Below are 13,486 nucleotides of genomic sequence, written 5' to 3'. Positions count from 1 at the left end.
TAAACAGCTTATCACGGGGAGTGGGTGTGTGGGGTGTGTGGCCAGGGCCGGCCCCAGCTTATTTTGCACCTTAGGCGAGGATCCCCCTCCCCTGCCCCCCCCCCCCCCCGTGCGCCGGGTTCAGCAAAAGAGCTTCCCCGGCTGCAGAAATGCAGGGCTTTTGGTGGTTGGGGGGCTTTTGGCGGGGGGCGGCGGGTGCAGTTTGGCGCCCCTAAGGGCCGGCCCACTCTAGGCAAACGCCTAGTTCGCCTAGTGAGCGAGCCGGCCCTGGGTGTGGCGTTTTGCATGCATATAAGCGGGCCTCCAGCCCTGCTACAGTTGTCTTAAGAGTTAAGCTGGAATCATTACTAAACTATGAGCTGATCGCTATTCGCGTTTCGAACCCAGTACATTGCACTAACGTCTTTGGTTTCTGCTTGCTCGGGCGCCAGATGCGGCAGCTGGAAGCCTCCCTCCTCTCCCTGAAGCACCAGAAACACCAAAGCCCGTCGGGGATGGCGAAAGCCGTTGAGCAAGAGAAGCTGAAGAGGGAATGTGAGCACTTGCAGAAGGAGCTGATTTCCGCGACCAGGAAGGTTCGTCTGGGACAAAGGGTTGTGTTTTCTGGGGGGGGAGAATGAGCCCCAGCGCCCTACCCAGTTTGTCATGAAGCCAGAATCCAAATTTGTATCTCGGTTCAAGTCACCTTAAAAAACTAGGAGGAGGAGAGGAGGAGATTGGATTTGTACCCCGCCCTTCACTCGGAGTCTCGTGAGAGCGGCTTACAGACTCCTTCCCCTTCCCCTCCCCACAACAGACACCCTGTGAGGTCGGTGGGGCCGAGAGAGCTCTGATGTAAACTGCCCTTTCAAGGACAGCTCTTAGCAGAACTATGGCTTACCCAAGGTCATCCAGTAATGTATATAGCTGAAGATGAGGTGCAGATAAAATGTAGATTGGCTGGTGGGCGGGAAAGACAGAAGGAAGCAGGGAATGGAAGAAGAAGTAGAAGAAGAGGAGGAGGAGGAGATTGGATTTATACCCCGCCCTTCACTTGGAATCTCAGAGTGGCTTACAATCTCCTTCCCCTTCCCCTCCCCACAACAGACACCCTGTGAGGTCGGTGGGGCCGAGAGAGCTCTGATGTAAACTGCCCTTTCAAGGACAGCTCTTATCAGAACTATGGCTTGCCCAAGGTCATCCAGCAGCTGCAAGTGGAGGGGTGGGGAATCAAACCCGGTTCTCCCAGATTGAAGTCCGCACACTTAACCACTACACCAAACTGGCTCTCGCTGGAGTAAGTTGGTCCCAGTAGCACCTTTAAGACCAACAAACTTTATCGTCGCATAAGCCTTTGAGAAACACAGCTCTCTTCGTCTTTTTGTTCTTATATACCAGGCTAATGAGAGGTTCTTAAATTATTCATAGTTACTTACATCTTTATATTGAGAGGCTTTTGTTCCAGTGTTTGCCCAAACACTCTTAATTCATATTATTTGTATAATCGCTGACACTTTTGGTGCCCAGAAGGCTAATACTCTCTTCCCAGTACCCAAACCCCTTCTTGGAACACCAGTACACTTCTTGAATTATTAACAGACTTTTAGCAGTAAAAAGGAGCGAGGATCCAGTAGCACCTTAAAGACTATCAAAATATGTGGCAGGGGAGGAGCTTTCGTGAGTCACGGATCACTTCTTCAGTGAGCCGTGACTCACGAAATCTCATACCCTGCCACATATTTTGTTAATCTTTAAGGTGCTCCTGGACCCTCGCTCTTTTCTACTGCTACAGAGAGACTAAAACAGCTCCCCATCTTGAACAGACTTTTAAATCTCTAAAAGTAGTTTCTAATTACACCAGACCTCAGAGATAATTCTCCCTGATTGACTGGGTAGGGACTGTTCTCTCTCTAGAAGATCTGTCCCTTTTCCTTTGGTCTGAATGGGAGTCTTCTTCTACTACCCAAACCTGCTTGCCAGACTTTCCCCCAGTTCTCTGTCTGTGTTCAAACTGCTCTCAGCTAATGCTGAATTCAGACTGTATTCAGTCACTGCTGATATCTGACTTTGTCAGCACTAAACCCTTTCCTGTCAGGGCTGTTTCCAGACGGTCTTCTCAGTGAAGGCAGGAATCTGACTGACCCTCCTCAGCATACAGCTTTCACAGGACTTCTTTTTTTATGCTCAGCTGATGCTGAACAATCAGATTGCTCACTAAGCCTTCACAGTCCTGTAGTTGTATGTGCAGCGCTTTTAAGCGTCTTAAAAAGTGCAGTCCATCACAGTCTGTTTGGTGTCATGGTTAAGTGCACGGACTCTAATCTGGGAGAACCGGGTTTGATTCCCCACTCCTCCAGTTGCAGCTGCTGGATGACCTTGGGCAAGCCGTAGCTCTGATAAGAGCTGTCCTTGAAAAGGAGCCATTTCTGTCAGAGCTCTCTCAGCCCCGCCTCCCTCACAGGGTGTCTGTTGTGGGGAGGGGAAGGGAAAGGAGTTTGTAAGCCGCTCTGAGACTCCTTCGGGTAGTGAAGGGCCGGGTATAAATCCAATCTCTTCCTCCTCCTTGTGTCTCCATCTGCTCAGCCATGCTTTGAGCTGGAAGAACCACCACAGAGCCTAGAGCAGTTTGTTCTGATATAGCTGACCCACCAGAACACTCTGGCTGTGAGTGGGGAAAGCTGTCTCGCAGCAGACTAGAATTCACCAGCTGACGCTCTCGCTATCAGTCTGGCAAACGATCCCCTGAGCCCAGCTGTTTTTTCTAAAATTAGATTGGATTCCTTGGCAGGTCAGCCAGATGAATGACCTAGCACACGAACTGGAAACCGTCAAATTGGAAAACGAAGGCCTCAGGAAGAAACAAGTCAAGTTGGACGAACAGCTGATGGAGGTATGTTTGAGTAGCAGAGCCGTCTTTTTGCTCTTTCCTGGATTTTAAAAGGGGGGGGGGAGAGTTCTCTTTACAGACTGGGGCCTTTGGCCGGGAAATATTTCTGCTGCTTCCTCTACCTGCCGGTTTACCCTGTACAGACACAAGGTGAAATTGTCCCACAACAGAATATTCATAAACATTTATCGCCCACCCTCCGATGAGAGACAGTATCTGGGGAGACTTAACAGTAACAAAGACGCAACAAGAAAATAATGAGAATATTCATAGAGGAATCCAGAATATAAATTAGAAGAAAGCCACTGAGCAGCTGGACTATTAGAAATGCAAACGGTTGACAAGTTTCAAATAAGCAGGGACAGGTCAAGCAGTTCAGGCAGTCTTAATCGGCAGCTGAAATAAAGAAATAAAAATGCCACCTAAGAGCTAGGGAAATGAGTTGGTTTATTGCAAGGAAGTCAACAGATCTGGTGCTAGGTGAGCATCCGGGGAGACGCTGCTCCGAAGTTGCGGTGCCAACAACCGAGAAGGCCCTGCTTCTAGTCATTATCCACCTGACCTCTGAAAGGTAGGGGGGGAGCACAATGTCATGGGAGAATCTTTTAAAAAAGATAAAGCAGTCTTATGTACTTATTGGAAGTCCATACAGGAAGTGGCCAAGGGTAGCCGTATGGGTTGCCAGAAACTCTCTGATAAAACCATAGCGTTTCCAGCGATTCCTAGAGCTATCCTTTGTCACTTCCTGTATTTCTGATAAGTACACAAGGTTGCTCTTTTTCCCCTTGATTTTTCTCCTTGAAGTGGCAGTGGGAAATGGGAACGGGACGCTGGGGATCTCCACCCCATTCCTACTGAGGGCTAGGGTTCCCAAGTCCAAAATACTCACCGGCGGGGGAGCCTTGGCCGGCTCCGGGAGCCGTCCCCGGATGTGTGCGCCACCACCACATCACAGGAAGTTACGTCCAACGTCGACCATGTTGAGGGCGTGGCCACGATCGCCGGAGGGAAAACCATAGAGTTTTCCCTCCGATAATCCAGGCCACGCCCCCAACGTGGCCGACGTGCACGTCACTTCCTGTGACGCTGCACTTCGGGGGGCGGAGTTCCCCCGGGGCCCGATTCCGGCAGAAATCGGGCCTCCAAAGCGGGGGTTTACCCGCCCCCCACCCACTCCCACTTGGCAGCCCTACTGAGGGCTTAGCCAGCCCTCCTGGAAGGGGGATCAAGGGAAACAGGTAGACACAGCAGTGATGGCATCGCTTCCTGTGCGACACTGGCCACAAGGCCTAGGCCTTTCTCTTGGTAAGTCCCCCTCCACAGCCAGCCGATTGGCAGCTGGGGGCAGGGCCAGGCAGCAGGGGGGGGGACGACCCCCAGCTCCACCAGGAAGGTCCGGCAGCCGTAATTGGAGCTGAGGCTTGTAAAACGCCGAATTCTGTGGGATCTACCCAGCCTTGCATTCGGGAAATTCTGTTGTGGACAATGGAGTTGAAAAGAGGTCTTTTATTTTAAATATTTACACTCTGGTTTTCTCTTGCATGTGGGAGAGGATGTATTTGTGTCTCCCCTTCCCCTCCGTGCAGGACTTCTTATTCTGGATTTTCCTTTAGCCAACGGCCTTTTTCTCTGTGCAGACTAAATTTTTTGCCCCCTTCTGACTCCTATAACTTTCTCTCTCCCCCTGCTCGCTCTCTCCCCCCGCTGGCTAATCCTTGCCTAGACCTTGGTGGTTGGAGACGAAGGCAGGGCTCTGCCAGAAATGGCGCGTGAAGGTAGAACAAAACCCATTTTCCTGTCATTCCAACTGCATGGAGGACAAAACGAAACAAAACCCCCATTTCATCCTGTTTTGTCCCTTCCTTCCTCCCCCCCTTTCTCTGTTGTACGACGGAATTAATACCGAATAAGGTCACAGTAATCCATATCTTCTGAATGAGCCACTCTTCATTGTAATGAGACGATCATATTTTCCTGTTTATTTATTTAAAATATTTGTTAGCTGCCCTTTCTTCCTTACAGTTTGGTGTAGAGAGCCAGTTTGGTGTAGTGGTTAAGTACGCGGACTCTAATCTGGGAGAACCGGGTTTGATTCCCTACTCCTCCAGTTGCAGCTGCTGGATGACCTTGGGCAAGCCGTAGTTCTGTCAGAGCTGTTCTCTCAAGGAAAGTTCTGGAAAGAGCTCTCTCAGCCCCGCCTACCGCACAGGGTATCTGTTGTGGGGAGGGGAGGGGAAGGGAAAGGGGTTTGTAAGCCGCTCTGAGACTCCCGAGTGAAGGGCGGGGTATAAATCCAGTCTCCTCCTCCTCCTTCTCCTTCTTCTTCTTCTTCCAGAGCTTAGGCAGCTTAGAACATAGATAAAAGACGCATAAAATAAAATAAATTAGGAGTTTTGTAAGCCGCTCTGAGACTCCGAGTGAAGGCGGGGTATAAATCCAGTCTCCTCTTCCTCCCTCTTCTTCCAGAGCTTAGGCAGCTTAGAACATACCGGTAGATAAAAGACGCATAAAATAAAATAAATTAGGAGTTTTGTAAGCCGCTCTGAGACTCCGAGTGAAGGGCGGGGTATAAATCCAGTCCCAAATGAGCTTCTTTGATTGCTGGGACAGTCAGGCGGGTCTCCCTCTGTGATCTTAATCTCCAGGCTGGAAATATTCATGTGTTTTAACTGGCAACTGGCTAGCGCTGGGCATCGGTTAATTCCTTCGGCTGAGAACGCCGGTTAAGCTGCCCGGACTCCGAAGCCGTTTCCAGCAAGACCCTTGTTTGTTAGCCGCCCCGAGGCCATCCGTGGGGAGGGCGGGGTAGAAATTTAAATAAATAAATAAAAATAAACTAAATAAAATGAAAAGTGGCTCAGAGACTCCGTTTTCTGTTTGTTCCCCCCCCCTCCCCAAATCCATTTGTTCTTTTGTGAAGGTTAGAGTCTCTCCTTCCATAGTCTTTTTTCCCCCCTCTCTCTGTCTGCATGTCTTCCGTGGAATGATCAGGTTGAACGTCACGTGGCTGGGTTTGCTGATCTCTACAAGGCCTTTTCGGAGGGAATGCAGCCTCCCGGCGGCTCTTGGCTTCCTGCAGACTATTAGCAGCACCTCTGTGCACCAGGATACCAAATCCATATGAACACGTGAAGCTGCTTTACAGTGACTCAGACCGTTGGTCGGTCAGTCTTGTCTGCTCAGACCGGTCACTGATCTCCAGGGTCTCAGGCGGAGGTCTTTCCCATCACCCCCTGCCTGGTCCTTCCAGGGATTGAACCTGGGACCTTCTGCATGGCAAGCAGATGCTCTACCACTGAGCCACGGCCCCACTCTGTGGCTTTTCAGGGCCTCAGGCAGAGGTCTTCCACATCACCTGCTGCCTGGTCCTTTCAACCGGAGATGCCATGGATCGAACCTGGGACCGTCCATGCGCCAGGCAGATGATCTGCCACTGAGCCACAGTTCATGGCTCTCCAGGGTCTCAGGCTGAGGTCTTTCACATCACTTTGTACCTAATCCTTTTAACCAGGCAGGAGGTGATGAGAAAGACCTCCGCCTGAGACCCTGGAGAGCTGCTGCCAGTCTGAGTAGACAAGACTGACCTTGATGGATGGATAGTGTGACTCCTAATAAGGCAGCTTCATGTCTAGAGTTCCACAATGATGCTGGTTAGAGAGAGGTCCAGGACAGACCAAAGAAATTCCTTGTTTACACAGTGCTTAGTTAATATGCAGAATTTGCTTCTGCCGGATGTGCTTACATTTATTTTTATTTTTTTTTACTGGACGAATTCATGGAAGATGGTCGATTGGTGGGTGTTGGCCACATCCACATGTTCAAAAGCAGTGGGACACATCCTAGTCAGCAGAAGCCTCCCCCTCTTGGACACAAGGACCCCTTCTCTGACGCGAGAACCATTTGCATGAGAAGAAAGTTCCGCTGTTCGTTGAGAAGCCCGTTACAGCCCCATATACTTTTGTGGACACTGATCTGGGAGAACCGGGTGTCACGGTAGAGCCAGGGAGGCAGGCAGACAGGGGGAGTCACAATACAAGTCCAAAGGTCAGCCGAGAGAGCAGTCAGCAGAGCATTAAACAAGTCCCAAAACACCAGACAAAGCCGTAGTCAAACGTTACCAGAGGTCAGAGTACAGGGAGCAAAGCCGAGGGCGTAGTCAGGTTCAAAGCTGGAAGTCAGGAGCCAGAGCAGTCCAAACACAACCCACAGAGTCAAAAGCCACAGAGTCAAACAGGAATCAAGGTGCAGAGCTTCTGGTTCTACGAACGAGGTTGCCAACACAAATTGCTCATGGCCAGAGGCCCTACTAAATAGTGCTCTGGCCCATTAACTCTCATTAGCACCTTTGTGCGAGGCCCTGGCTGCTGTTAAAACTCAGGGCTCAAGGATCTCCGCCCTCTTGAACCTGCTTCTTTTCGTCTCTGATCCCTAAGCCGGCTTACAGGTGGGGGAGATGCAGGTGGTGAGCTGCTTATGGCCTGCTCAATCCCAGGTGCAAACTGTCCTGTAGTTGACTCAGATTGCTGTGTATCCTCCTCAGTACTTACAGTAGGTGCAGATCCTGATGCTTCTTCAGCTCTTAAAGGCACTGAATCCTCCCCTCTTAGGCTGTCAGAAGCTGGCTCTGGGGCTGAGTCAAGGGCAGGCATAACACCGGGGTTTGATTCCCCACTCCTCCACATGCAGCTGCTGGAGTGACCGTGGGCCAATCACAGCTTCTCTCAGAGCTGTTCTCTCAGGGGCAGTCCTCGAAAGAGCTCTCTCAGCCCCACCTACCTCCCAGGGTGTCTGTTGTGGGGAGGGGAAAGGGAAGGAGATTGTAAGCTGCTCTGAGACTCCTTCGGGTAGCGAAGGGGGTGGGGTATAAATCCAATCTCTTCTTCTTCTGCACATGTGGTGCTGGTAGAAACAAATGTGCAGCTGCTAAGAAGCTCAGGGCGGCATAGCTCCCACACAACAGCCCTGCAAGGCAGGTTAAGCTAAGAGAGGAGTTATTGCCCACAGTTCCCCAGTGGCCTTCATGCCTGAGCAGGGAATCGAACCTGGGTCTCTCCCGCTCTTGTCCGACAGTCTTAAGCACACTCTATAGCAGTGTTCCCTCTAAGCTGAGTGAGTGTGAGCCAGCTCGCAGTTTTTTAGCCTCCGGCTCACACGTTTTTGTCTCAGCTCAAGAAGGAGGGCTCCAGAGCAAACTAGTTTATGCAGCAGCCATATCACCCGCTCACAACTTCGATGCCAGTCGCTCACAAAGTAGGATTTTTGCTCACCGGACTCCACAGCTTAGAGGGAGCATTGCTCTATAGTAGCTCCCCTGTGAGATTCCCCCCCCCCATTATCTGGGGGACAGAACGATGGTCTGTTGCTTTCAGAGGGTGGCCATGTAGGTCTGTGGGTAGAACAACCACATCGGAGTCCAGTCGAATCTTCAAGACCCAGAAGATCTGACGAAGGGAGCGTTGACTCTCGAAAGCCCAGACCCCGAAAGCCTCTAAGGTGATAAAGAACTCCAATCCAGCTAGATCTCTTAACAGCCTTTCCAACTGGATTTTACGGTGAGAATTGGCAAAATCCAGTTGGAAAGTGGATTGAAAGTGTCAGGCAGGGCTCTTTTTGTAGAAAAAGCCCAGCAGGAACTCATTCGCATAATAGGCCACACCCAACAGCAGGAACTCATTGGCATATTGGGCCACACCCCTGACAGCACAGCTCATTAGCACATTAGGCCGCACCCCCATGTTACCAGAAGTGTGGTCATCCAGCCACACCCACTTTTTGCTTCTTATTCTGTTTACCTTGTTTGTTGTCAAAACCCAGGGCCCTTTTTTGTAGCAGGAACTCCTTTGCATGTTAGGCCACACACCCCTAACATAGCCAATCCTAATGAGTTCCAGCTGTTGGGTGTGGCCTGTTATGCTAATGAGTTCCTGCTGGGCGTGGCCACCTCGGGAGCCAGCCGGAACTCCGTTCCTGTGCGTTCCTGCCCAAAAATAGCCCTGTTTGTGTGTGTGTGTGACCGCAGCCTGAATGTGGAGGTTCCCCTCAGTCCCCCGGGCTAGTAGCCACCGGTAGTCTTCTCCTCCATGAATCTGTCCAATCCCCTTTTCAAGCTGTCTATTCCTGTGGCCACCACTACATCCTCTGGCAGCCAATTCCACATTTGAATCACTCTCTGTGTAAAGAAGTATTTCCTTCTGTCCACGTAACCTGAAGCCTGTGGCCGAAGGCGGGTCTGCCTGTCGCTTCCGAAGGTGGAGTGGATGAGCTTTTGCAGTGTGTGTGTGTGTGGGGGGGTCTCTCATCAAGCCGGGTCTCCCTTTGTGCCTCTGCGGGCCCAAAGGGGGCTTCCGGCCCAGAGGGGGTTCCCAGCGAGGCCGTTCTCACGCCCCGTGTCGCTTCTTCTCTCGGGCAGCGGCTCCACCCGAGCGCCAGCGTGAGGCTTAGCCAGGGCCTGCACCCGCGTGAGCTGCCGCCGCACCAGCCACAAGGCTGCGCCGTGGTCCCCTGGGAGCAGTACCAGCAGCTGCGGCACCAGCTCTTCCAGGCCGAGAGGAGGAGCCAGCACCTGCAGGAGGAGCTCGAGAACCGGCCCCTGGACACGAACATGCCGCAGGTACGCCCCTTCCGCTTTGCCCTCCGTCACTGGGGAGGGCGGATGGGTTACTTCCTGAAGGTGCCTCCTCCGGCCTCACATGAAGTTGTCCTTATACTGAACCAGACCCTGGGTCCATCCAGGTGAGTATTGCCTACTCAGACTGGCAGCAGCTCTCCAAGGTCTCAGGCAGAGAAAGGTCTTCCCCATCACCTCCTGGCTGGTCCTTTTAGCTGGAGGTGCCAGGGACTGAACCTGGGACCTTCTGAATGCCAAGCAGAGGCTCCGCCACTGAGCCATGGCCTTCCCCCAAAAGAAAGAACACATGAAGCTGCCTTATACTGAATTCAGTCAGCATTGTCTGCTCAGACTGGCAGCCGCTCTCCAGGGTCTCAGGCGGAGGTCTTTCCTGTCACCTGCTGCCTGGTCCTTTTAACTGGTGATGCCCGGGGATTGAACCTGGGACCTCCTGCATGCCGAGCAGAGGCTCTTCCACTGAGCCACAGACCCTCTTTACAGCTCTCCAGGGTCTCAGGCTGAGGTCTTTCCCGTCACCTACTGCCCTGTCCTTTTAACTGGAGATGCTGGGGATGGAACCTGGGACCTTCTGCATGCCAGGTAGAGGCTCTGCCCCTGAGCCACGGCCCTTCCCCAAAAGAAAGAATACATGAAGCTGCCTTATACCAAATCAGATCATTGGTCCATGAAGGCCAGTATTGTCTACTCAGACTGGCAGCAGCTCTCCAGGATGTCAGGCAGTGAAAGGTCTTTCCCATCACCTCCTGCCTGGTCCTTTTAGCTGGAGATGATGGGGATTAGAACATAAGAACATGAGAGAAACCAATGTTGGATCAGGCCAATGGCCCATCCAGTCCAACACTCTGTGTCACACAGTGGCCGGAAATACCAGGGGCCATCAGGAGGTCCACCGGTGGGGCCAGGGCCCTTCTGCATGCCAAGCAGGGGCTCCGCCACTGAGCCGTGGCCCTTCCCCAAAGGAAAGAACACATGAAGCTGCCTTCTACTGAATCAGTCTCTTGATCCATCACAGTCAGTCTGGTCTACTCAGACTGGGAACCTGGGACCTTCTGCATGCCAGGCAGAGGCTCTTCCACTGAGCCACAGCCCCTCTTTACAGCTCTCCAGGGTCTCAGGCGGAGGTCTTTCACATCACCTCCTGCCTGGTCCTTCTATAAACTGGAGATGATGGGGATTGAACCTGGGACCTTCTGCATGCCAAGCAGAGGCTCTTCCACTGAGCCACAGCCCCTCTTTACAGCTCTCCAGGGTCTCAGGCGGAGGTCTTTCACATCACCTCCTGCCTGGTCCTTCTATAAACTGGAGATGATGGGGATTGAACCTGGGACCTTCTGCATGCCAAGCAGAGGCTCTTCCACTGAGCCACAGCCCCTCTTTACAGCTCTCCAGGGTCTCAGGCGGAGGTCTTTCACATCACCTCCTGCCTGGTCCTTCTATAAACTGGAGATGATGGGGATTGAACCTGGGACCTTCTGCATGCCAAGCAGAGGCTCTTCCACTGAGCCACAGCCCCTCTTTACAGCTCTCCAGGGTCTCAGGCGGAGGTCTTTCACATCACCTCCTGCCTGGTCCTTCTATAAACTGGAGATGATGGGGATTGAACCTGGGACCTTCTGCATGCCAAGCAGAGGCTCTTCCACTGAGCCACAGCCCCTCTTTACAGCTCTCCAGGGTCTCAGGCGGAGGTCTTTCACATCACCTCCTGCCTGGTCCTTCTATAAACTGGAGATGATGGGGATTGAACCTGGGACCTTCTGCATGCCAAGCAGAGGCTCTGCCACTGAGCCACAGCCCCTCTTTACAGCTCTCCAGGGTCTCAGGCTGAGATCTTTCCCATCACCTCCTGCCTGGTCCTTTTAGCTGGAGATACCCGGGGATTGAACCAGGGACCTTCTGCATGCCAAGTAGGGGCTCCGCCACTGAGCCACGACCTTTCCCGAAAAGAAAGAACACATAAAGCTGCCTTATGCCGAACCAGACCCTGGTCCACCACAGTCAGTATTGTCCACTCAAACTGGCAGCTGCTCTCTAGGGTCTCAGGCTGAGGTCTTTCCCGTCATCTCCTGCCTGGTCCTTTTAACTGGTGATGCCGGGGATTGAACCTGGGACCTTCTGCATGCCAGGCAGAGGCTCTGCCACTGAGCCACAGCCCCTCTTTACAGCTCTCCAGGGTCTCAGGCGGAGGTCTTTCCCATCACCTACTGCATGATCCTTTTAACTGGAGATGGTGGGGATTGAACCTGGGACCTTCTGCGTACAAAGCAGAGGCTCTTCCACTGAGCCATGGTCCCTTCCCTAATCCCAGTTGATGCCAGTCGTCTCTTGTGTTAACTGATAGCTGGGAGGAAGCCACCTCCCTGTGTTGCACTGGGGGGGGGCCCTCATTGTGCTGCCGTTTATTTTGGGTATCCTGGCCGAAAAATCAGCACTGGGTGTTGCATGCGAGAGAGAGAGAGAGAGAGAGAGAGAGAGAGAGAGAGAGAGAGAGAGAGAGAGAGAGAGAGAGAGAGAAAGAGAGAGAGAGAGAGAGAGAGAGAGGGGCTGGTGTGCCGAACAAGAATCTGGGAGACACCCATTCAAGCCCCCACTCTGCCATGGAAGCTCACTGGGCGACCTTGGGCCAGTCAGACACTTGGCCTAGCCTGCAGGGTTGTTGTGAGGTCAAAAAGAGAGGAGAAGGGTGTGAGCAGCTTTGCGTCCCCACCGGGGTGAACGGCAGGGCATGCACGAAGGAGCAAACAAATAAAACCAAAAGCATTCCAGTGTTCATCTTTGAAATGCTGGAACGTACGAAGAGGAGCATTCAAGAGGACTGATTGCTGCTCGAATTTTGGCGTTTACAGCCGCAGGAGTCCCGCGGTGCGAACGAGACACCTCGCAAGCTGCCTGTTGACCCTACAGCGTATACTAATCTTTAATCTTTTCGCTGCATGTCGTCCCCTTGTTTTTCCGTTGCAGCGCTTGCTCTCTGTGGCCCGCTCGCTTCGATGGCTAGGCTAAACCGGCGCCAGTTGTGTGTCTTACTAAGTGAAATGTGCTGTTGTTAAGACCCAGGGGTGAAGTGTGTCCTCCTTGCCTTCTTTCCTTAGGCCTCGCTTCCGGAGCAGCGATCCCTGCATGCCGACACGTACAGGCGGATCGGGCACCTCTGATAACCCCTTTTGGCTGCTAACGCATCTCATTCCATACTCACAAAAAACTGGCGTCCGCTGAAAAAACTTGGGGAATCCAACTGCTTCTTTGGCTTTGTTTTGTTTTGTTTTGTTTTTAATTTAAAAACTTATTTTATTTGAAAACTCTCCAGTATTATGCTTTCTTTCCCCCCCCCACCCCTTATTTATTTGTGTCAAAATCTTAACCTTTTTTTGTGTGTCATGTGTATATGTGGGAGAAACGGAACTGCACATTTGCCGTCTTTATTTTTTTAATTTGTTTCGAGTCAAAGCTTCTTTTTTAATTTATGTTATTTAAGAATTGCTCATCCAGGGAAGTTTGGAAAGAGAAAAACGCTATTTTTCCCCCCTGCAGATTTTATGCTGTAACTATTTTTTAAAACAAAAAGGTATTGGGGTTTTTTTATATATTGGATCTGAAAGGAGAAAAATTTGAGTTATTTATACAAATTTTTGTATGAGATGTATAAATACTTTTTAAAACAGGGGAAAGAGCTGCACACTTTTTTAAAATTTGTAATTGGACAAATAAAATACAAATTTTAAATATGTGGGTGTCTTTGTCTTACTAACGAACAGACAGGGCTTTTCGTAGAGCCATCCAGAATTTTTATTATTTAGACCGACTCCACTGATGATGGAAAAGGCAGGGCATCCAAGGGGCCTGATCCTTGCGCCAGTTTCCAGATGAAATACACAAAAAGAACAGGCCTAAAAGTTTATCTTATAGATAAACACAAGTGGAGACCCGCAAGAAACTTGCGGGATGGTTATCCTATTCCTCACGCCTTTGCTTCCTCCTGTCTCCCACTCTCTCAC

General features: G+C 51.4%; 1 protein-coding gene and 1 non-coding gene across 2 annotated transcripts in view; one reads left to right on the top strand and one right to left on the bottom strand.

Moving 5' to 3' along the window:
* The window catches only part of NIN (ninein), a 141,506-nt gene that overhangs the window by 114,594 nt on the left and 13,426 nt on the right, over positions 1-13,486 (top strand). The window contains exons 25-27 of the mRNA XM_015420614.1: positions 432-575; positions 2,768-2,869; positions 9,276-9,476. Coding sequence (XP_015276100.1) covers positions 432-575; positions 2,768-2,869; positions 9,276-9,476 — 447 coding nt within the window. The remainder of the gene's footprint in view (positions 1-431; positions 576-2,767; positions 2,870-9,275; positions 9,477-13,486) is intronic.
* On the bottom strand, positions 6,105-6,176 carry TRNAG-GCC. Its single transcript has one exon. It is a non-coding gene; the product is annotated as a tRNA-Gly (tRNA).

This window comes from Gekko japonicus, unplaced genomic scaffold (assembly GCF_001447785.1).
Source record: "Gekko japonicus isolate JY-2015 unplaced genomic scaffold, Gekko_japonicus_V1.1 scaffold908, whole genome shotgun sequence".
Classification (NCBI taxonomy): domain Eukaryota; kingdom Metazoa; phylum Chordata; class Lepidosauria; order Squamata; family Gekkonidae; genus Gekko; species Gekko japonicus.
The sequence above is the reverse complement of the archived record's forward strand: the minus strand, read 5'-3'. Positions and strand labels throughout refer to the sequence as shown.